Source organism: Eretmochelys imbricata, chromosome 1 (genome assembly GCF_965152235.1).
Source record: "Eretmochelys imbricata isolate rEreImb1 chromosome 1, rEreImb1.hap1, whole genome shotgun sequence".
In the NCBI taxonomy this organism is placed as follows: domain Eukaryota; kingdom Metazoa; phylum Chordata; order Testudines; family Cheloniidae; genus Eretmochelys; species Eretmochelys imbricata.
In genome coordinates, this window is record NC_135572.1 from 23,946,725 (window position 1) to 23,974,608 (window position 27,884).

The 27,884-nt window shown below is 45.3% G+C and overlaps 1 protein-coding gene across 1 annotated transcript in view; it reads right to left on the reverse strand.

Moving 5' to 3' along the window:
- The window catches only part of ME3 (malic enzyme 3), a 175,063-nt gene that overhangs the window by 58,105 nt on the left and 89,074 nt on the right, over positions 1–27,884 (reverse strand). The window contains exons 3-4 of the mRNA XM_077842181.1: positions 26,469–26,618; positions 288–363 (exon numbers count right to left, since the gene is read on the reverse strand). Of these exons, the coding sequence (XP_077698307.1) occupies positions 288–363; positions 26,469–26,618 (226 nt within the window). The remainder of the gene's footprint in view (positions 1–287; positions 364–26,468; positions 26,619–27,884) is intronic.

Consider the following 27,884-nt stretch of genomic DNA (forward strand, 5'->3'; position numbering starts at 1 on the left):
CGTCTCTGTGCCAGTTTCCTCCTTGGCAAAAACATATTTATCAGACTCAAAGGGGTGCTTTGAATCTTAATTAAATAATGAATGGAAACCACTTTGAGATCATTGCAAAGAAAGCCTACAGAAGAACAAAATACTTCTCCTTTGATTTGTTTGTTCCGATGCAAAACTTGAGATCAGAGGGATAGGCTGCATTTCCTTTTGGAAGCTTCAAATTCTGTCAGATTATTGTGAGAAATGGAAAATATTTGCAAGCTTTTCTCAGCTCCATAAAAAGAAATCAAGCATACCTTTATATCTTCTTCAGGCCAGGAGTTTAGCATTGTTGCAATATGGCCTTTGTCATGAATGGTGATAAACAGCCCACTAAGAAATGAAACAAAAACAAACCATTCTATAAAATCAGTAACTACAAGGTAAGAGAGGAGAATAGGTGGGAGCTGATTTACTGAACCCAGTCGTTAGACATGTATTACTTATTGGTATGGAAATACTACCCCTGTATACTTGTTAATATCAAGGTTAGGGCTGATCTTATAACCGTTGGGCTTAAAGGCTACATGATTAGGCCCATAAGTCTCAACCACCGAGACCTGTTTTGCCACTTTTCCATTTCAGTCTGGCAAGAGTCAGATTTGGCTCAATGGACATTTCCTTAAAATAAAACCTTAAATGTAGCAGAGATTGGTAATTCCGCATTTAGACCTTTAATAAACCCTCTCGCAATGAGCTTATTGCAGCCAGTGCTTGGTTTTGGCTACAGAACACATCAAGAGGCAATGTGACTCAGTGACTGGGGCTAAAGAAACCTGGGTTCCATTCCAGACTCTGCAAGTCATTTTGCCTCCCTGTGCCTCTGTTTACTCACCAACCCTTTGTCTGTTTTGTCTATTTAGACTGTAAACTCTTAGGGGGAAGCTGCATCTCCCTATGTGTTTGTCCAGAGCCTAGCACAGTGAGGCTCCCAATGCATCTAGGACTGTAGGCACTTCTGTAATACAAATAATAATAATAATAATAATAATGGACTAAACGTCCAGAGGTCTGCACACAAGGGGAAAACTGAAAGACATGTGCGCTTCTGTTTCACCCACCCTGCACTGGGTTTTGTGGGCACATTAACATTCAGTTTCATTCAGTTATCTAGCTTGCAAACACAAACCTCTTGTTTTCCCAGCAAAATCCATTTTAAGTGAGGCAAGGGATGTATGTGCATTCTGCGCAGCTCTCCCAGTACATAGTTCTGATGGCTCTGATGCCCAGGGTAAAATTTCAGTATTCAGATATTTGCGGTAGTAATTATGTACACCATTCATGCTAGGTGCCTCCAAAGACAAAGATAGCCACCTGCCTATTCACTGGGAAATCAGATCAACATTACCAGACCATCACTCCTATCAGCTGCTTAGTGTTTTCTTTGCTGTCACTCCCAGACGTACTGCCCTCTGAAAGTGGTATTTCTAGAATAGCCTCTGCAGTGTTATGCAGAGTGACTGGCTTATGTTGCGATGCCCTTTTTTGAAACCCTACTTTACCAGCGATAACACAGAAAACAGCAGCCTGATGTATCCATTCTATACATGGAAAGTAGGTGCCCAATCCTGCAAGGTGATGAGTTCCCTCCACTCCTGTTGGCTTCAGGAAATCTTGAAGATTAGAGCCCTTGATTTGGACTGGGTGTAATATAGAATCATAGAATCATAGAATATCAGGGTTGGAAGAGACCTCAGGAGGTCATCTAGTCCAACCCCCTGCTCAAAAGCAGGACCAATCCCCAATTAAATCATCCCAGCCAGGGCTTTTTCAAGCCTGACCTTAAAAACTTCTAAGGAAGGAGATTCTACCACCTCCCTAGGTAACGCATTCCAGTGTTTCACCACCCTCCTAGTGAAAAAGTTTTTCCTAATATCCAACCTAAACCTCCCCCACTGCAACTTGAGACCATTACTCCTTGTCCTGTCCTCTTTTACCACTGAGAATAGTCTAGAACCATCCTCTCTGGAACCACCTCTCAGGTAGTTGAAAGCAGCTATCAATTCCCCCCTCATTCTTCTCTTCTGCAGACTAAACAATCCCAGTTCCCTCAGCCTCTCTTCATAAGTCATGTGTTCCAGACCCCTAATCATTTTTGTTGCCCTTCGCTGGACTCTTTCCAAGTTATCCACATCCTTCTTGTAGTGTGGGGCCCAAAACTGGACACAGTATTCCAGATGAGGCCTCACCAATGTCGAATAGAGGGGGACGATTACGTCCCTCGATCTGCTCGCTATGCCCCTACTTATACATCCCAAAATGCCATTGGCCTTCTTGGCAACAAGGGCACACTGCTGACTCATATCCAGCTTCTCGTCCACTGTCACCCCTAGGTCCTTTTCCACAGAACTGCTGCCTAGCCATTCGGTCCCTAGTCTGTAGCTGTGCATTGGGTTCTTCCGTCCTAAGTGCAGGTCTCTGCACTTGTCCTTGTTGAACCTCATCAGATTTCTTTTGGCCCAATCCTCCAATTTGTCTAGGTCCCTCTGTATCCTATCCCTGCCCTCCAGCGTATCTACCACTCCTCCCAGTTTAGTATCATCCGCAAATTTGCTGAGAGTGCAAACCACACCATCCTCCAGATCATTTATGAAGATATTGAACAAAACCGGCCCCAGGACCGACCCCTGGGGCACTCCACTTGACACCGGCTGCCAACTAGACATGGAGCCATTGATCACTACCCGTTGAGCCCGACAATCTAGCCAACTTTCTACCCACCTTATAGTGCATTCATCCAGCCCATACTTCTTTAACTTGCTGACAAGAATACTGTGGGAAACGTGTCAAAAGCTTTGCTAAAGTCAAGAAACAATACATCCACTGCTTTCCCTTCATCCACAGAACCAGTAATCTCATCATAGAAGTTGATTAGATTAGTCAGGCATGACCTTCCCTTGGTGAATCCATGATGACTGTTCCTGATCACTTTCCTCTCTTGTAAGTGCTTCAGGATTGATTCTTTGAGGACCTGCTCCATGATTTTGGCAAAGCATCCATTGTATTTTATTATTTTCTTATATATATCAGAAAGCAAATTTTTATATTGCCTCTAATTTCTTACAACCAGTCCAAGTCAAGGGCTGTACCCTGCAAGATTGCCTGAAGCTAACAGGAGTGGAGGGAGCTCGTCACCTTGCAGAATTTCCATTTCACAACTCTCGCTCTTAGGGCTTGTCTACACTACAAAATTAAGTCGACTTAAGTTAAGTTGATGTACAGCCACCACAGTAATTAAAGTGGTAGTTCACATCCACACTTGCTCCTTCTGTCAGCGGTGTGCGTCCTCACCAGGGACACTGATAGCTGGAGCCTGGCTGCTCTGGGGCTGACAGCCTCAGGTGTCAACACCATGTGGGGCCCACAGCTGGGCCCCCCCGCTGCTGACAGCCACCCCAGCACTGACAGCCTGAGCTGTCAGCCAGACACGGGGCTCACCTGGTGCCCGGCTGACAGCGTAGGCTGTCAGTGCCAGGGAAGGGGAGGGAGGGCTCCAGCTGTCAGCCTCACTTGGGGTTCACAACCAACAGGTGATGTAAATAATGCAGTGTCTACATGAACACTGCGTTGCCCTATCTACATTGACATTAAGTGCTACGCCTCTTGTAGAGATGGAGTTATTATGTTGATGTAGCAGGGGACTTACTTCAGTAGAAGCAGCATTCTAGCATAGACACTGACAAATTAGATCGACATAAGCCACCTTGCGTCAACCTAACTCTGTAGTGTAGACCAGGCCTTATAATGCTGCAGCTGCACCACTGTAGTGCTTAGTGTAGACGCTATCTATGTTGATGGGAAAGCTTCTCCTGTCGGCACAGGTACTCCACATCCCTGAGAGGCAGTAGCTAAGGTGGCGGGAGAAGCCCTCCCATACCGCTGTTGCACCAGGGTTTAGGTTGATACAACTGCGTTGCTCAGGGGCATGGAAAATCCACACCCCTGAGCGAAGTAGTTATATCGACATAAGTTTGCAGTGTGGACCAAGCCTTACTATCTGTCCTAAATCAGGGAACACATGCTAGTGATAAGCATTATTCTGTAACACAGTTACAATTATTAACAGCATAGCATCATGAGGGAGCTCTGGAGCCACTGGAGAAGTAGCTCGGCATTTCTAAGCCACAAAAGCTCTTCAGTCCAGGCAAATACAGATCATTTCATGGTTTTGTCTTCCAATATAAAAACATCAGCTACAAAGGAGATATTTCATAGGGCTTTGAAAAACCATCCCCATTCCAAGCCCAGAACACTGCTGCATGAGCAAACCGAACTGGAAAGCAATGATTCGTTTGAGAACAATTAAAACAGAAGAGTATACAACTTTTTACAGCCATTAGTTGCTTTTGGCAGCCGACAAAAGGAATTTTGCTGTGTACTAGACTCCTGCTGAGAATCTTGATAAAAAGAAGACCATGGTTTTTTAAACAGAGGAAATACAAAATATAGTGATAATTTCTGTGGTAATCAGCACCTGAGCCCACAGGAAAACTGGAAATGTAATAAAATTGAATCTAGCAGTCGATGTACACAGTACAATGCTTTTAAACAGTCCCCACTAACCAACAACAAGTTAAGCACATACACAGAGAATCGCAGAATCATAGTAGATTAGAGTTGGAAGAGACCTCAGGAGGTCATCTAGTCCAACCCCCTGCTCAAAGCAGGACCAACCCCAACCAAATCATCCCAGCCAGGGCTTTGTCAAGCTGGGCCTTAAAAACCTCTAAGGATGGAGATTCCACCACCTCCCTAGGTAACCCATTCCAGTGCTTCACCACCCTCCTAGTGAAATAGTGTTTCCTAATATCCAACCTAAACCTCCCCCACTGCAACTTGAGACCATTGCTCCTTGTTCTATCATCTACTACCACTGAGAACAGCCTAGCTCCATCCTCTTTGGAACCCCACTTCAGGTAGTTGAAGGCTGTTATCAAATCCCCCTCACTCACTCTTCTTTTTAACAGACTAAATAAGCCCAGTTCCCTCAGTCTCTCCTCATAAGTCATGTGCCGCAGCCTCCTAATCATTTTCTTTGCCCTCCACTGGACTCTCTCCAATTTGTCCACATCCTTTCTGTAGTGGGGGAAAATTGGATGCATACTCCAAGTGTGGCCTCACCAGTGCCAAAAAGAGGAGAATAATCACTTTCCTTGATCTGCTGGTAATGCTCCTGCTAATGCAGCCCAATATGCCGTTAGCCTTCTTGGCAACAAGGGCACACTGCTGACTCATACCCAGCTTCTCGTCCACTGTAATCCCCAGGTCCTTTTCTGCAGAACTGCTGCTTAGCCAGTTGGTCCCCAGCCTGTAGTGGTACATGGGATTCTTCCGTCCTAAGTGCAGGACTCTGCACTTGTCCTTGTTGAACCTCATCAGATTTCTTTTGGCCCAATCTTTCAATTTGTCTAGGTCACTCTGGACCCTATCCCTACCCTCAAGTGTATCTACCTCTCCCCCCGGCTTAGTATCATCCACAAACTTGCTGAGGGTGCAATCCATCCCATCATCCAAATAATTAATAAAGATGTTGAACAAAACTGGCCCAGGGACCGACCCCTGGGGCACTCCGCTTGATACCGGCTGCCAACTAGACATGGATCCATTAATCACTACCCATTGAGCCCAGTGATCTAGCCAGCTTTCTAATCCACCTTATAGCCCATTCATCCAATCCATATTTCTTTAACTTGCTGGCAAGAATACCGTGGGAAACTGTATCAAAAGCTTTGCTAAATCAAGGTATATCATGTCCACTGCTTTCACCATATCCACAGAGCCAATTATCTCATCATAGAAGGCAATCAGTTTGGTCAGGCATGACTTGCCCTTGGTGAATCCACGTTGACTGTTCCTGATCACCTTCCTCTCCTCCAAGTGCTTCAAAATGGATTCCTTGAGGACCTGCTCCATGATTTTTCCAGGGAATGAGCTGAGACTGACCGGTCTGTAGTTCCCCGGGTTCTCCTTCTTCCCTTTTTTAAAGATGGGCACTATATTTGCCTTTTTCCAATTTTCCGGTACCTCCCCTGATCGCCACAAGATTTTAAAGATAATGGCCAATGGCTCTGCAATCGCATCAGCAAACTCCCTCAGATCATGCAGATCTCCTTCTCTGGCCTATCTCAAAAGCATTAACAGATGCGAATCTCAATTATAGAGACATACAGTAATCAAAAGCATATTCTTTAGGATGGTCTTCACATGATTCTGCATGAAAAAGGGAGTAGTTGACCAGATCTTAAAAGTATAAATTAGCAACATAACTAAAAAGCGTATCAACTCAAAAAAAAAAAATGTAAAGGGTAGTAATAATGTATTATTTCATGTATTTAATAGAGACACCATTGTGTTAATTTCTGGGCACACTTTACATAGATTAGATCATTTATAATTTTTTAAAATAATAAAGCATATATCCTTGAAAATCCCATAGGATCTAATCGGCTATTCAACCTCTTTAAAATGTCCATCCCTAGACATTATATGTGCCTTTACAGACCAAGAGCCAAATTTAGTGATGCGTCTAATTTGCATGATAACTTGCCACAAACTTAGTATGAAGTGTCCTCTGGGTTCGCACAGGTGTAACTGACTAGCTCGGTCAGTGGAATCCAGCAAACAATTCTGTTGATGACTGCACAAGCGGGAACAGCATCCAGCTCACATTCGGAGCTGCACTGGCTATGCAGGGACCACACCAGGGAGTGGAGATAAGGCCGTGTCATTTTTACAGTCACTTTTCAGAGTAGATGTGACACAGAGAGAGACACAGTTACTTGCTAATGTACTGGGAAATCCTCATATCTAATTAATGACACCAAGCAGTACACAAGAAGTATCTGAGTTACCGAAAGATAAAGTTCACTTAGAAAGAAAGCATGTAGTGTGAACAACAGACTCCTGCTTCTGGTGTGCCCTCTATTCTTCTTTGGTTTAGGCTTAGATACTTTGCTTCCTGGAAATTAAAAGATAACTATATTCGTGCTAGCCTACTTGGCACTTAATGAAAATGAAATTAGTTAACAAAAGGTCAAGGACATTGCTCAAACCGCTCAGGGGACCTCAGTACAGTGCACGTGCAATTCTTCTGACAGACTCATTTTTTACTATTAGTCTGGCATTCCAAGCATAGTTCACTATAATGCAATGTGTGGTCCCTTCTCCCCACTCAAAAAATAAAAGAAGTGAATATATAAGTGGCTAGGTAGAAGCCAAACGGGGGAGAAGGAGAGATGGGTAAACATAATAATAGGAAACAAGGCTGATTAAAAATTAACTGCAGTAAAATTAACTGAGTCTGGTCAAGATGCACAAACTCTGCCATTCTCCCAGCTAAACAATAACCTAAGGAAGGAGCTAGCTTCTTGGGAGGTAAGGTCACATGCCTTTCTCCAATATGCCGCACAGAGTGATCCAATCTACGCTTGGAGCAGGGCAGTTGGCACTGGTATCATATTCAGCTGCTTCCTCATCACGGGTTTCACTCTAGTCTGCTCAGGGATGATGAACGCATATTTGATTCTAACATGCCTCTCATCCATTCAGCCTGCCTAATTCACATGACCTGTATGGAGGACCACAAGAGTTTGCTCTTTCTTCTTTCCCAAATCTTCTCTCAGAAGATGGTTAGTCTCAGATCCGGGAGACAGGAGACCTATCCTCCATTTTTGTCACCAACACAGGCTTCTCTGTGCCTCAATTCCATGATCTGTGAAATGGGGATAATAGAGCTAATCTGCCTCGCAAGAGCATTTTTCATCCCCATGTCTGAGGCAGTCTGTCCCTTTGTACTTACACTTTCTTTCTGCTTCCGTTCATAGAAGTGCTCTCCGAATAAACTGTGAAGCTAAACTTTTTTGCCTGCATTTAATTACTTAACACATGAACCATCCAAAACATACTGTTATCACTTAATATCTGTTAAGCCTGGACAATGTTCTTGGCACTGTACAAGACCTGAAAGGAAGACAGTCCTGGCCTTGAAGAGCTTCCTGCCCAGTAGACCAAACCCAAGAAGACAGGACACACTCCACGCCCGGCAGAGGAAACAACATTGGTTTATTGCTGATTTTTCTAAAAATAATGTTTGAGTAGTTCACTTCTTGTGGGAGTCCTGGAAAAAGCATAGCAGATGTTTACAAATAAGAATGTTCTTTTTCTGCTTTCATTTAATGAGATGCTGGTTTTCTAAAGACAACCTACTAACAACAATACCAGTTAGGTCATTGGCCTAGGACGTGAGGGAGCTGGGTTCAAGTCCCTGCTCCACCACAGACTTCCTTGGGCAGGTTACTTAGGCACTGTGTCTTGGCTTCCCATCTGTAAAATTGGAATAAGAGCACTGCCCTGTCTCATGGGTGTTTGTGAGACTCCAGCCAGTGGGAAAAGCAGAAGCCAAAGCAGGGACTGTTGTATTAGAGGAAGGGGGTAAAAGGGGCTATTCTCACCTCAGAGGGGAAAAAAACATGATCAAGTGAGAGGACTCTATTTCTATAGTATTAAACATTTCGATTTCAACAATAGGCCTACGTGGTGCTTCTCAGAGGGATACGGTCCCTGGGTCGAGGACTTTACTGTCTAGCTATTAGAACATGAAGAAAGCAAAGTGCTTCACACATGAGCAATTAATGGAGCATCTTATCCTACTGCAGTAGAGGAAAGAAACTGAGATAACGTGCTTGAGTCTCTAGGTAGCCACTCACCCATGTGCAGAGTGAGTGCTGACCACTACCAGATCAAAATGGTCATGCAAGGCCCCTGATCCTGCAAACACTTGTGCACATTCACAGACTTAGAGTTTAAGGAATCATTGGGTCATCCAGACTGACCTCCTGTATATCACAGACCATTAAATTTCACCATGTGCGTAGTCCTATTTAAGTCAATGGGGCTGCACACAAAGGCACTGCTCTTACTGCATACAGTGAATTGTAGGACTGGGACCTAAATGACGAACAAGGCAGAGAATTATGGTGTATTAAAAAGTCTTAAAATTGTGCTATGTATCTTTAACTTCTCAGGGATTTTCTCTGACCTGTGTGCAGGCAAGCAGGGGGTTCTGTACGGAAACATGCAAACGGAGTAATCTTGTAGCCAGCCAGCCTAGAGTAAAGTGGGGAGAGTTGTGCCTCTCTATTTTTTTAAGAAGCAGCCTGCTTTGTTCCTCTCTGTTTTGTGGTTCTTGGGGATATTGTTCTGGAGTCTAAGAATTAAAGTAGTGTTACGTTGCAACCTTCCAGCAGAGTATTTTATGCTTGTATCTAACTTCTCAATGTGTCTGCCATAAGCATAATGTGAAGAATCAGTGTTCTATTTTTCTATTTTGAATACAGGGATGGTGCTCAGGTATGACTGCAATAAGGGCCTTATAGTAGACGAAAACTAATTGAAAGTATCAGCTATCAGCAGAGCAATATGCATTTCTGAAAATAAATGAATACACCTAAACAATTTTGGCTAAGGGCAGATTGAAATACACCACAATTCAGTGCTACTGTCCATAAAAGAAGATTGATTCTACAGATCAAACTGCTGACATACAAGAGGCAAATTTCTACATTCACCATTAAAGATAGAACGTTGAAATCCTGGCCCAATTAAGTCAAAGGCTGTTTTGACTTCAGCAGGACGGAGGAGGTAAGGAATCTGTGCAAAGCTGTTACTTAAAAAATTATGGGCCAGATCCCTGGCTACATCTGAGGACTACACAGTGGAGCTCAGAAATGGGCTACAAAGGTGGCTTTAAGCGACTTTTGTTTCTCTGATTCTGGGCTGACTGTGCACCAAGCCGGGTTCCCTACAGTATATTGCTGGCTGTCAATAACTGCAAAGGCGCCCATATAGCAGCTGGGGCTCAGCAGGGCAACAGTGATGCCCAAGCCACACCTCCTATCCTGGCCATTGCATAGTGGTGAACTACTTCATCCCTTTTCCTAGCTTTATGGGACTGGTGGATCCCCCTTCAGGGAATTTGGGGCCATTTTGTGCTGGTGATGCAGTGCAGAGTAGCTACAGCACAGCCAAGGCTCTGGGCCTTTACGCTTCCAAAATCAAACATGAAACTGACACATTATGCAGCTTGGGTCTCCAGAGCCTTTTCAGTCAGCCACACCCCCTTATTATTATGATTATTCTTTTGTAATCACTGTGGTAACAGGATTAGATGCTCTGAAATAAACTTAAAAACTATTTGGCTCTTTTTGGAAAGCTAGAGTTTGTAACATGCCTCTGGGATATTGTTTTTGGAGTCATTATGTTTTAATATGCACATATTTTGTCTAAATATTGTGTAATCAATCATCAAACTGGACAAAATCAACATGGTAACTCAGTGATTTTTAGAAGTTTGTTTACATGTAGATGGAAGACGTTTTGTCAATAGTCAGATTTATTTATTTTATTCAGGGAAATAATAGTGTGCGCGTACTAATGAAAAACAAATAATACAGTCCAAAGCAAGAGTGATTCTTATTATATTCTATTCAGAGAGTTATAGGACAAAACCCTACTGTCTGTATATGATAAGCTTTATCCTGAAATAATCCATTTGTGGGAGAGGGAACAGGGCTGCCTTCGCTCGTCATGTAAACATTTCTAAAGCTCTCATCACACACTTCAGATGGGAAAACTAGAATTTAATATCAGACCCAGAAGATGCAGTTTCAAAAGTTCACGATAAAGAGCCCCACATGTTTAAACATCCAGGATCCTGAGGGACTGAAAGTAGATATGCAGCAAAGAGCATTTAAAATACTGTTTATGAATAAGTAAAGACAATTTAAAAAAAACAGATTCTCAATACTAATTAGTGCACAAGTATTTCTGATGGAGACCTCGATCCTGCAACTTCTTTGGCATGGGCAGACTCCTTGCACATCCCTGGAGCCCCTCATTCACCACTTTGGGATTCTGTGAAGGGGAGAACCCATGGCAGGATCGGAGCCTCTGTCATAACTTTTTGATCCAATTGATAGTTTGCCACATAATTATCAGATTTTTTTTTAAAAAAAATCACCCTAGTATAGTACATAAATAAATGAGCCTTTTCCCCTTTTCAGAAATAGAGGGGTGAGTGGCAGGGGCCGACGGTGGCAAACATCACACAGAATGCTTGTGAAGCAGCAGAGGGATGGACTGTATGCGCTAATTCCATCTCTAATTCCATTCTAAATTCTGATTAAGGAGAGGTAATGAGCAACATGGCTGTGTCTGATCACAATTAGTTGCACTTATTTGAGCCTAATCACTCTCACGGGCAGGCTCTGCTTCTAAGCAGAAAAGCTTTAACCCAAGTGCTCTCATGTATCCTTTGCCAATCCCAATGGAATGCTTCACATTATGATATTCAACAGTACAGGCCCCTCTGGGGTTTCAAGACTCAATTGAAGGCTTTATTCAGCCTTAATTTTCAGCAATTGTCATATTTTTAAGTATAACCCTGGGAATGACCCTTGCATTTTAGAGGGCTGCATGAGGATTGAGCCACAGAGCTCCTATTAAAGTCAATGTGTGGTAAAAATCTGTGCAATTCTGAAGATTTAGGGCCTTGATTTTTACATATTTGGAGCAACCGCAGCTCCCACTGGTTCACCAGTGCTGACATGTGAAAAATTAGGCCGATAGTGGCAGTCTGTTGTATGACGTAAATACATAGGTGTGGATGGATCAGAGCCATGCTTCTGGCAAGACCAGAGACGCTGAGGGATCCGATCCACCATCCAATCAGTTTGTAGGTCAAGAGTAGACTCATTATACCCTGCCGACGCTTGACGAGCAGAATGAGCCACAGGTTCAAGCTCAGGGATAGAAGGCTGAGTTCATTCCTCATCCTGTTCTGCAGGTGAGACCCCCAATTCCAGCCCTCACAGCATGATGGACACCTGGCAATTGAGAATTAGAGAGGGGAAAAGTGTACCAGTTTACCAGCATTAAGCATTGCAAAGGGAAGCAGACAGTGCTACCTATGGCCTGTCTTAAGCAGCAGTCTCAAAACTGGACTTCATCTATTGTAACTGTCAGCACACCTTTCATTTCATTTTACAGGCTCATGCAAAGGTTAAGGCGAGATCAAGTTTGCCTGGGGAAGTTCAATTAAATCCTAGCCTGATTGTGTTTCCTTCTCACGCTGAGAAAATTTCACTGAGACCACACCTACACTTTTCAAATGCACCGCAGGCAGCCCCAAGGATAAAGGAAGAACTTGGACAAAGTGTGACACAGAGAACAAAAAAAGGAAAGAAAAATATTTGTACAGTATAAGGGCAATTTGCCTTCAGCTAAATGAAGTCTAATCTGGCACATCCTGTCCTGGCAAGGTGGATACATTTATTAAAATGTCCCTATCTCTATTTTAAATTGCACTTATCACACAAAAATTAACGGCTACATTTTCAAATGTCACGTGCCTAAGACATGCTTGGCTTGCTGTATCGTACGCTTAGCAGTTTACCCTCAGGGCTCTGCTTATCAGGCATAAGACATGAAATGTTTGGAATTACAGCATTAAGGATAAAACATGACCTTCTGTTCATCCCACTCATAGAATTATAGCAGGAAAAGACCTACTAGGGCCTAACTACTAGCCCCCTGGCTGGTGCAAAATCGCTCCCTCCACTTTATTTTCTAACATTTTGTCTGGTCTATTTAAAAAAGCCTCCCCAAACCCTGGTGCACCCACCACTTCCTTTGGGAGACTTTTCCACCGCCTGACAGATCTCACCCGTAGAAAGACTTTCATGATAATCAACTTATCTTTTCCCTTTCCCTTTCATCCCATTACTGCTTGTTATGCACCTGGGCACCAACCTAGATATTTCTTCCCCCTCCTTGGTGCTTATCCCACTGTAACACCTCCTTATATCGAGATGCACAAACATACACCAGGGCTAAATTAACAGCTCTGATTCTCCTTCCTGAAAGGCTCCTGCACCTCAACCCGTGGCATCTCTTTTCTATTTTCAGTTTCTCTATCAGCCCTGCTCCCACTACTCCTCCTTCCTGTCTCTGCCCAAATTCTTTACTAACAAACCTGATGCCATCTGACAAGAGCTCTGCTCCCTTCTGTGGCTTCCCTACCCCTCTTCTCCCTGTCCAAAGCCCTCCTGCCTTCATTCCAGTCACAGAGAAATCTCTCCTACTACACACCTCATATCCCACTTGTCCTGCCTCTTTGACTGCATCCCTTTCCACCCTGATACATATCCACCTTCCTTTCTCAGCTGGCACCGTTCCCTTAGCCTGCAAATGCATTCCCTTGCATCCCCTATCCCTGATCAACCCTCACTTGACCTCCTCAAGCTCCTCTTTTGAGCCTACCTAATCAGAAACTGCATAGGGAATTCAACTGGCCTAATTTCAAAACAACTGGTCTAATTTCAAAGCTGACATCTGGGGTGAAATCCTGGCCTTCTTCAAGTCAACAGGAGTTTTGCCATTGATTTCGATGGGGCTGGGATTTCACCCCTGTGTTAGGCAGTTACTTGTGATCTCAGATGTCACGGGGTCCACATTGTGCTCCAGAGAGACTAGCGGGTGAGAGAGGAGGATGAAGAAAAGCAGAGAGGGGGAAACCAATAGCTGCAATACATTATACACTATGTACCAGCCATCCACGTAGGCCTGCTTGACTTTGAGGGAGCATGTGGAAGGTTTCTGCACCTAAGACACAGCACAGACTTCCCTTAGCTAGAAAAACTCTTGAAGATATTGAGTTGCCTTGAAAAAGACCCTATGAATTTAAATTACAATGTGAGAGAGAAAGGATGTTGACTCTTACTTTCCTTGTCTCCCTCCTGGTTAACCCAGCTTCCTGCTCTGGGGCACCTAGGGTGTGTCTACACAAAGGGGTAAATCCGAAGCTTTTGGATGCATGTTAGGTAATGCACGGTATGGGAGCAGGGTTGCCAGGTATCCAGTTTTCGACCAGAACGCCTGGTCAAAAACAGACCATGGCAGCTCCAGTCAGCACTGCTGACCGGGCTGTTAAAAGTCCAGTCAGTGATGCAAAGGGGGCCTGGGGCTGAGGCAGGCTTCCCACCTGCCTTTGCTCCATGCGGCTCCTGGAAGCAGCCCTCAGATTCTTGCGACACTAGGCACAGAGGGCTCCACGCGCTGCCCCTGCCCAAGTGCCGGGTCTGCAGCTCCCATTGGCCAAGAACCGCAACCAATAGGAGCTGCGGGGGCGGTGCCTGTGGGCACAAGGGCAGCGTGTGGTGCCACGGAGCCTACCTGGCTTCCCATGCATCTAGGGGCCGCAGGGACCTGGTGGCCACTTCCTAGACGCTGTGGTAAATGCTGCTGGGACCCTGCACCCCCTCCTACATCCCAACCCCCTGCCCCAGCCCTGAGCCTCCTCCTGCACCCCAAACCCCTCATCTCCGGCCCCAACCCAGAGCCCACACCCCTAGCTGGAGCCCTCACCTCCTTCACATCCCACTGCCCTGCCCCAGCCTGGAGCCCACTCCTGCACCCCAAACCTCTCATCCCTGACCCCACCCCAGAGCCCATACCCCCTGCCGGAACCCTCACCCGCTGCACCCCAACCCCCTGCCCCAGCCTGGAGCTCCCTCCTGTACCCCAAACCCCTCATCCTCAGCCCCACCCCAGAGCCCTCACAACTTGCCCCCACACCCCAACCCCCTGCCCCAGCCTGGAGCCCTGTCCCACACTCTGAACTCCTCATTTCTGGCCCCGCCCAGAGCCCGCACTCCCAGCTGGAGCCCTCACTCCCCTCCGCACCCCAACCCCCTGCCCCAGCCTAGTGAAAGTGAGTGTGGGGGAGAATGAGTGACGGAGGGAGGGGGCATGAAGCGAGCGGGGGGCGGGGCCTCTGGGAAGGGGCTGGGCATGGGCGGGCCAGGGGAGTTTGGTTTTGTGCTATTAGAAAGTTGGCAACCCTATATGGGAGTGACACCGATAGCATACACATGGAATGCCTGTTTCACTTCCAATTCACATCGTGTGAACACACAGAGGCAGTGTATTGTGAGTGAGGGCATAGTGTTCTTCGCAGTATCTCATGGTCCTTTGATTCACCTCTGAGCAGAGTGCACGCTGGGATTGTTTTCACTATGAACTGCGGGAAGCCGGGTGGGTTTAAATTTTAAAAAAATCCAATGATTCTGCTGTCTCTGCGCCATGCTTTCTTTCTGGGCTGGTTTATACCATTTTCAAAATGTGCTCAGTCAGTCATTTGTCATTTGCCTGGGCGGTGCTCGACCCCCCTCTCCGCCTCAGGCCTGCCCCCACTCCACCTCTTCCCCCAAGGCCTCCAGGACAGATTACAACAACTCAGTCACCTGTTCAAGCCATAGACAGAAACTCATTTGTGTATATATGTTTTCCTGCTTTAAACTTGTAATAACTCCCTCATTTCTTTTCTTAGTTAATAATCTTTAGTTCATTTATTACAGGATGGGCTACGAGCGTTATCTTTGGTGAGAGATTTAATGTACAAATTGACCTGGGGTAAGTGACTGGTCTCTTGAGACTGGAAGCCACCTGAATCTTTTGTGATCTTTGGTGTATAGCAACCAACTATCATTAAGTCCAACTTGTCTGCGTGGTAAGATAGACTGGAATGCCCAAGGGAACTATCTGAAACTCCATGGTAAGACTGTTATAGTGCTTGAGGACTTCACACTTGTTATAGGGTTGGTAAAATATCATTATAGAACACAAAACCAGTTTCAGGTCTCTGCCCTGCTTCCTGAGAGTCTGCCCTGACATTGGCATTCATGGTTGTGAACCACTCCAGACAGCATGACATGAGTCACCATTGCTATCTGGAAGCTGGCTACTCCAGAATGTTGCCGGTCTGTAGCCAACCAATTTGGCATTGGGGGAATCAATTGTGGGGGCCATTCTCAAGCAGGTCTGCAATGTGCTGTCTAACTGGGCCATGAAACTGAGGTAATGCTCAGAAAATTATTGATAGCCTTGCATGCATGGGGTTCCTAAACTGTATAGGTGCAACTGATGAATGATGCACCTATCATTTTCTTCAAACCCCCTCCTCCCTCCGTGCCCCGCATCAGGGCGCAGAATTTATAAATAGAAAGGGCTATTTCTCCATGGTGCTGCAAGGACTGGTGGACCACCACAGCAAGTTTACGGACATACATTAATGCAGAGTGGTCTGGAAGGGTCCACAATGCTAGGATCTTCTGGAACTCAGTACTATTTAAATTAATGGAGAAAGGATTGTTTGCCCTTAGGATCACTGTGGATATTAACGAGGTGGAGGGTGGTCTGGTTATTTTGGGAGACACAGTGTATCCCCTAATGTCCTGGCTAACAAAGCCGTACGCAGGCCACTTGGATAGAAAGCAGGAACATAACAACTATTGCCTCCGTAGTTGCAGAATGGTAGCGGAGTGTGCATTTGGCTGTTTGAAAGGCAGATGGCGCTGTTTATGGAATTGCTTTGAAGCAGCAGGAAAAAAGTATTCCAATCATTACAATTGCATGTTGTGTTTTGCGTAATACTTGTGAGAGCATGGGGAAAGCCTTGCAGACGGGTGGGAGGCTGAAGTGTGGAGACGTCCCATAGAGAAACACAAACAGCCGGGGGAATGCTATAAGGGATGTCTATTGTTCATATTTTGAGTCTCATGGCTGAACATGTTAGCCCGTAGGGGTTGTATTGGGATACAGACATTGTGAACACTGGGGTATTGTGTGTGTGTGGTTTAAGTTTAGCATTCCCTGTGTGCTTTTGCAAAACCCATGCATTATTTCATCTCTATTTAAAGGATTTTCTGTGTTAACTGCAATGATGACTCATAATGGATGTATGGTGAATGGTTTTTAAAGTTTTAATGAAACCTCTGGAAAAATAATCTCTTTGTATTTGGAAATACATTTAACTAACCAGCCTGCAAAATAATCAATTATACATAATCCTTTTAATGAATGCAACAGTGCAAACAGAACTCAAAGTGCAACAGTAAGAACATTCCAAATACAACGTTTTTGGTGGTGGTGGTGGGGGGGGGAGGGCGTAAAGTCATCAGGCTAGTATACACTTTGCCTCTGGCTCTCATGTCCACATGGGTTCTGGGGTTGGGTGCCATGGCTCAAAATTGGTTGGGGCATTGGAAGGCTCAAAAGAGCCGGACTCCCAGGTGCAAGTGTTCTCGGACTCCAGAGGTTGTATCGGAGAGGTGAATGGGAGCTGCTGGGAGCGCTGCTGTGGGGATGTGGCGGTTAGGGGTTGCCACTGGTCCCAGTAGCCAACATTGCCCAGGGGCTGAAGGACATGGTTGGATCCCAAAGTACAGGACTGCAGGACCTGATGGTCTAACAGGAGCATGTTTTGCAGGAGGGCATTCTGGGTCAGGATAGCGTCCTGCATCTCTCTCTCATTTTCCATGCTCTCCTTTGCCATGATGATGCTGGCCTTAGCCACTGCCATGTTTTCCCTGGTCACTGCAATATTGTCCTTGGCCACTACCACAATTTCCAGGACAGCTGCATCTGCCTCTCCTGCTAAGTCCTCTTGTGCAGTCTCCACCTCTCAGCCAGCCTGGTTTTCCTCTGTGACTCAGCTATGAGTTGTGCAAACATGTTGTCACGAATCTTCCTTTTCCTCCCCCTCAGGTTGGCCAGACCGTCAGCAGTGTGTAGAGGCCCTGGCCTTGATGATCTGTCTCTCCCCAGTCTTTGGGGGAAGCTGAGGGATGGTAAGTGGTCTGCTTGTACAGAGGGTACTGGGTGCATCTGGATTTCAGTCTACTGTATCTGCTGTCATGCTGCTAGGGGTGGGGTTGGGTGGTCAGAGCTATGTTCCCCGTTCGATTTTGCAGATTTGTTGGGACACTGGAGATGCTGAAGTAAAGGGGGCACTGGGGAGGCATTGGGGGTGAGCTGGATAGTAATCCCCTCTACATCCCCTTTCAGCCTGACTCTCCAACTTAGGGTGACCAGATATCCCAATATTATCGGGATCGTCACGATATTAGGGGCTTTGTCTTATATAAGGAACTATTATCTCACTCCCTTCCCGATTTTTCACTCTTCCTATCTGGTCACCCTAATGTGACCCCGTGTAGTGAGGAGGTGTGGTTTCCCTCCCAGACAGGCAGGAAGAGAACTGCGACCGCCCCCTGTGGGCAGAACTGGGATATCCGTGGCTGCCCCGCCAGAAGCGGAGGGGCGGGACAGGAAGTGGAACTATAAAAGGCAGGCCCTCCAGCTCAGTAGGTGAAGAGCTGCCAGAGGAGCAGGATGTCTTCCCCTCACTGCTGGAGCTTGGAGCTGACAGAGGCAACTACAGCGCCAGAGACCCGGAGGAATTACCAGACACCAGGAGCGCTGAGGAGCTGTTGCGGCTGCCACTTGCCGTTTACCCTACTGAAATGAATGACAACCCCAGAACCCAGGTACCCCTGGACTGGGAGTGTAGGAAGGAGCCCAGGGAAGCTGAATAGGGTTCGGCTGTGTGACTGACTACAAGCCGACCGGTGTGTTACAGCCGGATTTCCCCGCTGACCCCTGGCGGATCACTCTGCCCCATTAGGGCCCTGGGGTGGGACACAATGGAATGGGTGAGCCTGTGTCTGGCAGCCTCCCGACCTCTAGATCAAGAGGCCTGCATTGGTCTGGTGCCCATCCGAGCTAGGACGCCAGGTGGTTTATCTGGCTCTCCCATCAGAGAGACAATCTCCCCCTAGACTGATGAGCCGCTCTGCCTGACAGCAGGCCAGAGCCTCCTTACCTGATTGCTGCTCTGCCCTGAGTGAGGGCCTGGGGCAGACAGACTCCTTACTGCTCTGCCTGACCACAGGTCAGAGCCCCTTACCGGATTGCTGCTCCACCCTGATTGAGGGCCCCGGGCAGACGGACTTACTACAGTGCTGCCTGACTGCAAGCTACGGCCTTTACTTGAGTACAGCCTCATCCTGATTGAAGGCTCTGGGCTATAGACTTGCCGCCACCCGGCCTGACTGCGGGCTAGACCCATTAACTGTGTGCTGCCCCCGCGCTGGCTGAGTGTCGGGGCTACCAGACCCAACTGATACCCAGCCTGGACTGAAGGCTACGGCCTATTAACTGTTAGCTAATTCCCCCTGAACGGAGTCGCTCTAGGAGCATCGCAGCGAGGCGGCGTGGTCTCCCTCCCTAACAGATGGGGAGAGAACCGTGACTGCCTTACAGGCCGCCATGTAAAAGCCCTGTTAGAGAACCATATTACCATCCTGTAATGACCAGGGTGGCCGTGCAGTTTTGTAACAGGGCTATAACGTGGTTGGTTTTGCCCAGGTAGGTAGATTTCTGAAGTGCTCATTATCATAGCTGTGATAGATTTGGAGCTGCCCTATAATAATTTATGAATTCTGTATGTTGGCCTGGTTCTTAGGTTATTTACTGTGTGACTATGCGGGTATGGGTTATCTCAATAGAGGGCTGTCGGGGGAAAGAGACAGGAAGGAAAATAATGGTTCAAGATAGCCACCTCTCAGCAAACACTTAAAGAGTTATTGAGAGACAAGCTTTGATGATTTTGCCTCTTCTCCAGCTATCCTACAAAACTGGTTTTGACCAAGACAGGCAGAAACCAGAGTACACAGAACAACAACAACAAATCCTGGGAAGATTAAAGTTACTCTTTCTCAAGAGAGGCAGTAGTTGTTCAGGAGAACCAGACTTGGACAGGACACCGTTGGGAGTGTCTGAAGTTTTTAAACTAAGGGCTGGGGGAAAGCCTACAGGCGCAGAGGAGCACATGGTTTGGACATCCTTTAGGGGAGGATCTATTAATAGAGAATCTCTATGTCCTAGTGAGGACAAGAGGATGGAAAATGATAAAATACAGGCAGGGTCTGATCAGAAACAGTCAAATAAAAAAGAGTCCCTTTCAATTACATCGTGTAATGCACACAGCTAAAAGGAGACAAGTTTTTTAAGTGCTTATATACCAGTGCTAGAAGTCTAAATAACAAAATGGGTGAACTAGAGTGCCTCATATTAAATGAGCATATTGATATAATAGGCATCACAGAAACTTGGTGGAATGAGGCTAATCAATGGGATATAGTAATATCAGGGTACAAAATATATCAGAAGGACAGAATAGGTCGTGCTGGTGGGGGAGCGGCATTATATGTGAAAGAAAGCGTAGAATCAAACGAAGTAAAAATCGTAAATGAATCAAATTGTACCATAGAATCTCTATGGACAGAAATTCCATGCTCTAATAAGAAGAATATAGCAGTAGGGATATATTACCGATCACCTGACCAGGCTGGTGATAGTGACTGTGAACTACTCAGGGAGATTAGAGAGGCTATTAAAATAAAAAACTCAATAATAATAATGGGGGATTTCAATTATCCCCATATTGACTGGGTACATGTCACCTCAGGATGGGATACAGAGATAAAGTTTCTTGACACCTTAAATGACTGCTTCTTGGAGCAGCTGGTCCTGGAACCCACCAGAGGAGAAGCAATTCTTGATTTAGTCCTAAGTGGAGCACAGAATCTGGTCCAAGAGGTGAATATAGCTGGGCCATTTGGTAATAGTGACCATAATATAATTAAATTTAATATCCCTGTGGCAGGAAAAACACCACAGCGGCCCAACCCTGTAGCACTTAATTTCAGAAAGGGGAACTACACAAAAATGAGGAGGTTAATTAAACAGAAATTAAAGGGTACAGGGCCAAAAGTGAAATCCCTGCAAGCTGCATGGAAACTTTTTAAAGACCATAATAGAGGCTCAACTTAAATGTATACCCCAAATTAAAAAAACATAGTAAGAGAACCAAAAAAGAGCCACCGTGGCTAAACAACAAAGTAAAAGAAGGAGTGAGAGGCAAAAAGGCATCCTTTAAAAAGTAGAAGTTAAATCCTAGTGAGGAAAATAGAAACACTGGCAAATGACATGTAAAAATACAATTAGGAAAGCCAGAAAAGAATTTGAGGAACAGTTAGCCAAAGACTCAAAAAATAAGAGCAATATTTTTTTTAAGTACATCAGAAGCAGGACGCCTGTTAAACAACCAGTATGGCCATTGGACGATCGAGGTGCTAAAGGAGCACTCAAGGACGATAAGGCCATTGTGGAGAAACTAAATGAATTCTTTGCATTGGCCTTCATGGCTGAGGATGTGAGGGAGATTCCCAAAGCTAAGCCATTCTTTTTAGGTGACAGATCTGAGGAACTGTCCCAGACTGAGGTCTCATTAGAGGAGGTTTTGGAACAAATTGATGAATTAAACAGCAATAAGTCACCAGGACCAGATGGTATTCACTCAAGAGTGCTGAAGGAACTCAAATGTGAAATTGCAGAACTACTAACTATAGTCTGTAACCTATCATTTAAATCAGCTTCTGTATCAGATGACTGGAGGACAGCGAATGTGACACCAATTTTTAAAAAGGGCTCCAGAGGCGATCCCAGCAATTACAGGCCTGTAAGCCTGACTTCGGTACCGGGCAAACTGGTTGAAACTATAATAAAGAACAATATTGTCAGACATATAGATGAACATAATTTGTTGAGGAAGAGTCAACATGGTTTTAGTAAAGGGAAGTCATGCCTCACCAATCTACTAGAATTCTTTGAGGGGGTCAACAAGCATGTGGACCAAGGGGATCCAGTGGATATAGTGTACTTAGATTTTCAGAAAGCCTTTGACAAGGCCCCTCACCAAAGGTTCTTACGCAAAGTAAGCTGTCATGGGGTAAGAGGGAAGGTGCTCTCATGGATTGGTAACTGGTTAAAAGATAGGAAACAAGGGTAGGAATAAATTATCAGTTTTCAGAATGGAGAGAGGTGAATAGTGGTGTCCCCCAGGGGTCTGTTCTGGGACCACTCCTATTCAACATATTCATAAATGATCTGGAAAAAGGGGTAAACAATGAGGTGGCAACATTTGCAGATGATACATAATTACTAAAGATAGTTAAGACACAGGCAGACTGCAAAGAGCTACAAAAGGATCTCTCAAAACTGGGTGACTGGGCAACAAAATGGCAGATGAAATTTTATGTTGATAAATGCAAAGTAATGCACATTGGAAAGCATAATCCTATACATATAAAATGATGGGGTCTAAATTAGCTGTTACCACTCAAGAAAGAGATCTTGGAGTCATTGTGGATAGTTCTCTGAAAACATCCACTCAATGTGCCGCGGCAGTCAAAAAAGTGAACAGAATGCTGGGAATAATTAAGAAAGGGATAGATAATAGCACAGAAAATATCATGTTGCCTCTATATAAATCCATGGTATGTACACATCTTGAATACTGCATGCAGATGTGGTCGCCCCATCTCAAAAAAGATATATTGGAATTGCAAAAGGTTCAGAAAAGGGCAACAAAAATGATTAGGTGTGTGGAATGGCTTCTGTATAAGGAAAGATTAATAAGACTGGGACTTTTCAGCTTGGAAAAGAAACGTCTAAGGGGAAATATGATTGAGGTCTATAAAATCATGACTGGTGTAGACAAAGTAGATAAGGAAGTGTTGTTTTCTGCTTCTCATAACACAAGAACAAATGAAATGAAAAAAGAAGAGGAAGTATTTCTTCACACAATGCACAGTCAAGCTGTGGAACTCTTTGCCAGAGGATGTTGTGAAGGCCAAGACTATAACAGGGTTCAAAAAAGAACTAGGTAAATTCATGGAGGATAGGTCCATCAATGGCTATTAGCCAGGATGGGCAGGAATGGTGTCCCTAGACTCTGTTTTCCAGAAGCTGGAAATGGGCGACAGGGCATAAATCACTTGATTATCTGTTCTGTTCATTCCCTCTGGGGCACCTGGCATTGGCCATTGTCCGAAGACAGGATACTGGGCTAGATGGACCTTTGATCTGACCCAGTATGGCTGTTCTTATGTAGGTGCCATCAGGGGATGGAAAGACTGTAGGTGTGATAGACATGCACGTAGACTATTTGTGGTTTAAAAACTTTTTTCTCCAGAAGTCTTGGTTCTACTGCTAAAGGAACAATATTTTGGGTTAATATGGCTGCCTGGTCACTGTCTTCACCACTGGCCACATATTTGTGCAGGGAAGAATCAAAGGTGCCTAAACCCAGTCAGATACCCTGTGTATCAGCTGTGCTTACCCAGTGGATCTGTAGCCCAAGTCTTGATCTAGGAGTGGGAGAACTGCAAACTTCCACCCCAGGATAGATTACACTTGATGGGGTGGAGTCAGAAAGACCAGAAAAAGGACAGAGGAGCAGCTAGTCCTGTAACCATGACAATAGTATCTAGGAGACCAGGCAAGACTTAAACTTGCCTGTGATCCTGGAAAGTCTCATTCTTCTCAGATACCATTTCAGTTTGCTTGCACAGTTCAGCATAACCGTACTGCAAGTGGTAAAAACCCAAATTCTTTTCAAGAGTTAAACCTTAATTCCCCTGCTCCCATCAAATTTTGAGGATCCCGCTCCCAGTGATTTCAACCGAGAAGTACTGGCATGCTGAATTGAGCCAAATATTCCCTCAATCCAACCCCTTTGCTCCACAAGTTCCTCCACAGGACAAAGTAATTTTTACTACCACACAATTATAATCAGATCTGAATAAGAACAACAACAAAAAATGAACGTTTCTCATGTGAATCTCATCACTTTAAATAATAAAATAGGAATTTTTCTTGTTGGAAGAATGACTATGTGTAAATATGACTTGGGAAAACAACCTTTATCAAAGTAAAAACTGAAATTAGACTGCAGCTTGCAGTATATCAGTAGAGAAACCGTATCCTTTGTAAAATAAGAAATCAACTGCAATCAGGGCATTATGGTTTCCCCTTTTCTGCAGAAGCCACAGGCTGGAATCCATAAGAGTTTCTTGCCTAAGTTCAACAGAGACTCTTTGCAATGGGACACCAGTGCATGAGAGCAGATGTTCTTACCACAGTGGCAAAATAATGTAGGTTTTAAAAAATGAGTTATAGGAACGGAATTCCTCCAACAGCAGTAACTGCACAAAGTCCTGTGTGAGGAAAGATACTGCTGCTTTTCCTGAGATAACAAGGGGTTAGAGAACAGAATTAAGGACAAGCCAAAGACATGGTTTAATCTCAGTGTTTGTTGTGTAGACTTTAAATCAAACTGCTCAAAGGTGGAGGCAGTGTGGTCTAGCAGCGTGACCATGGGACTGAAGGTCAGGAGCTCCCAGTTCTAACCTTGGTTGGTGAAAAGCCAACAATTGGCTGTGAATAGTGTAACAGTCCTTGTCTCAGAGTGCTCACAGGTAGAACTATCCAGGGGGAGGGGTTACTTTAGGTTCTTTTCCCTAATCCTTCAGGACGAGATTGAGGATATGCCTACACTACAGCAGCACATCAGCTGTAGCATCATAGTGTCGATGCTTCCTAAATTGATGGAAGGTGTTTTTTTTTTTCTCTAGATGCAGTTAACCCACTTCACTGCGAGGTGGTAGCTAAGGCAACAGAACAATTCTTCTGTCGACCTAGCGGTGTCTATACCAGAGGTAAGATCGACCTAACTACTACATTCAGGGCAGAACATTTTCCATAGCCCTGAGCGAGGTGACTAAGTCAATCTAATTTTTAAGGGTAGACCGGGCCTGAGACTTTACATCTCGTCACGTGTAAGGGGCAGCACACCACAGGTCCTTCTCTTGTTCCCCTGTGCTTCAGGGCAGAGGGGTGGGGATGGGGAAGCAATCTGTCAGCTAGGATGGGCAGCACAGATTACTTCACCTTCTTCACTGCACACTGGCTCAGCACAGCTGGCCAGTGAGTTTGGGGGTCAGGAGGGAAATTAAGTCTCACCATACCCCTGGGTGGTGGGTGAAGCTTCCCCTTGGGGAGGTTAGTCCCTTGCCCTGTCTCTTCTGACTGAGGCCCAGCCTCTTCCTGCCAAGGCCATACCCTGCTCTCTGCACTCAGGCCCCCCACCATGGCCCCGGCCAAGGGACTGGCTGGGGTGGGGCTGATAGCTTGAGCAGAGCTCTGGGAGGGGGCGGGGATGAGAGCTCGGCCCTGGTCGGAGCTATGACCCCAGATCCCCTTCCCCCCACAGCCCCAAATTGGCTGGGGCCCCTGGGCATGGGCCCCATGTGCCTGTGCAGTAATCCGCCACTGCCCACCGCAGCACAAGGTTTGGCGAGGCTTAGACTCCCCACGCCTCTATTATGTGCCACCCATGCCCCAAACTCTGTGCAACGGAGGCAGAGGGAACAGCAATCCCATTCAACCTGCTTTCTCACACACAGAGCAGCGAGCTGGGTAATCCGCTTAAGGGAGTAGGGTGGTCTTACATTTCTGCATGGCATCATACACACAAATGAATCCTGTCCCTAATCTTCCTCAAGGCCTCACTTCCTCAAGGCCTTCCTCATACAGTACCTTCTGAGTATGTCTACACCGCACCCAGGAGTGAACCTCCCAGCCAGGGTCCACAGACGTGTGGTAGCTGGGCTTGTTGCCTGCACCTTAAAAATAGCCCTGCAGATCTTGCTTTGATGTTGAGGCTCCCCACAGGCTTCAGAGCCTGAGCACCAGCCCATGCTGCACTGTCTGTACAGTTATTTTCAGAGCAATAGTACAAGGCCTGTTAGCACAAGTCTGCAGAGCCAGGCTAGGAGAATCACTCTCAGATCCAATATAGACATGCCCACAGTGACCTTGGGCCAGTCACATAATGTCTGCCTCAGTTTCCCCACCTGCAATATAGGGGTCATACTCCTCATCCACCATCACTTGGGGTGCAGTGAAGGTGAAAATAGAAAGTGATATGATAATAATAATTATATATGTCACTCCTTTATTAGATGCTGATATTCTTGTAATACAAGTCTTTATAGTAAAGCCTATGTTTTTAGCCTTGTGATGTATTTGAAGGATGGAAAAATAAGACACTTTATAGGAAAACTTGAATCTTCACTATTGAACTTTCAGGAAAGCACTAAAACCTTCATAGCTAACAACTATAATTAGAGCATTAGCTAATCAAAATGATTTATTTTTTAAAACTATATTATTACAAGGAATCATGCAGAATATTTCCCCCTAAAAATGCACTTTGCTGTGCAATCCGTTGCAGGGCATATGAAACGACGCAGGTTCTCCGAGTCACCAAGAGGTATTTAAAACCCAAATGTTCCTCAAAGGGCCGTGCTGTCAAAAGAACTTCAGTGCTATGGAGACAGCAGAGGAGAAAAAGGAGGGCAGGGAGGGGAAGGGTGTGGCTTCAGAGTGACATTTGTGGCTAAGTTACACAGACTGTACAGTACTGTTTCAGAACAAAACCACCCTCTGTTCACAGTTTACAGGAAGACAGCAGAGTTACTCCCGGCTACCCAGTTTGTCATTAAAAGCACAACAGCACAAGCTGTTTGATAGCTGATCTTTTATTTTTGCTGGGCCGCCCACAGAAATATGGGTGTTCAATACAAAGATACATTCACATCCAATTAAAGAAGGGAAAAAATAGTCAGTCTACTCACCGCGGCCTTCTGAAAGCTAGACCATACTGCTGACAGGCCAGGCCGACGGTGGGAGTATAAACTATGGGCATGAATCTCTCAGTGTCCGAGGTCAGCACTCTGTAGAAAAGCTTCTCGTTTCTGTCTTGCAGTGTCATAAGAATAATGTATCTAAAAACCAAAAACAACAAAACCCAGATACACACATCAAAGAACCTGGGTGTGGACAATTCCACCAATGCTGCGCATGACTGACGAAGCTAATGGCATCTAGATTCATAACATCTCACTTGCTAAGAATGCAGGACACTCCCACAAGGGCCAAGTACTAGTCTTTGGAGGGCAGCTCAAGCCTGAGGTTCCAGAGGTACTCAGCATCCATAGCCCCATTGCCTTCGACAAGAGAGGTGCATGTTCAGTACCTCTGAAAATCAGAACCTGCAGTATCCTCAGGATCTTCTGGATTTGCAGCACAAACATCGCTAAATGAGGAGGATGAGAAGAACTATGCTGAAGGCACGGTTGTGAGGACCAGTGCCGGAATTAATCTATATCTGATTTAAATTTATCAAGTGGTCTGCGTGCTATACATATTTTAAGGACTACATATATGCAAACTGCAATAGATTCGTATTCCTAAAATTCTCCAATCTACCCCCAATAAAATTCCTGCTTATCCACCCACAGTCTTCAACACACATCAGCCTTCAAACCTTACATACCCCAATCAGCCTATCCCCTTAGAAAGAGCCTGGGAAGATATTAGTGTTAAAAATGAAGGAGGATAGGTAAATTCCATACCAAAAAAAGAAGCACTAAAATAATAATAATAAAAAAAGTTAGGTCACCTCTGTAACCTTAACTTTGCCCACCTGTGCATATGCATCATGACACAGTCTTAGATGATCACATATATTATTTTTTGTGTAGGATGTAGGATTCGCTGATGTGCTTGAGCTATGTAAAAACATCTCCCCTATACTCTCTTCTTTCCTGAAAATGATTCCCGGGCTGAGAATGAATTTGTCTGAAAAGTGAAAGTCTGAAAAAATTCTAAGCAACTGGAAAGGACCCACTTAGAATGGAAAAGTCCAAACTTAACCATACTATATGTTCAGGGCTTAATCCTGCAAAGTAGAGCATGTGGGCAAACTGCTGGGCTCCTCATAGTCATCGCAGTCTGCCTGCAAGCTACACAATGCAAGACTGGTGCCTAAGTCTATGTAAAGATGGGCCAGTGCAGCAGAAGTGTTAAGCCAGAAAGCAGGGTACAATTTGTCTGAGTTTCTCAGTCGCCAGACCAGCAACAGTGATGTAAAAGCAAAACACACAGCCACTGGGGAAAAGATGCACCTAACATTTTCCCACAGTAACTCTTATGAGTAAGGATATGATTTCGTCACGGAGGTCACAGATTCTGTGACTTTAACGGACCTC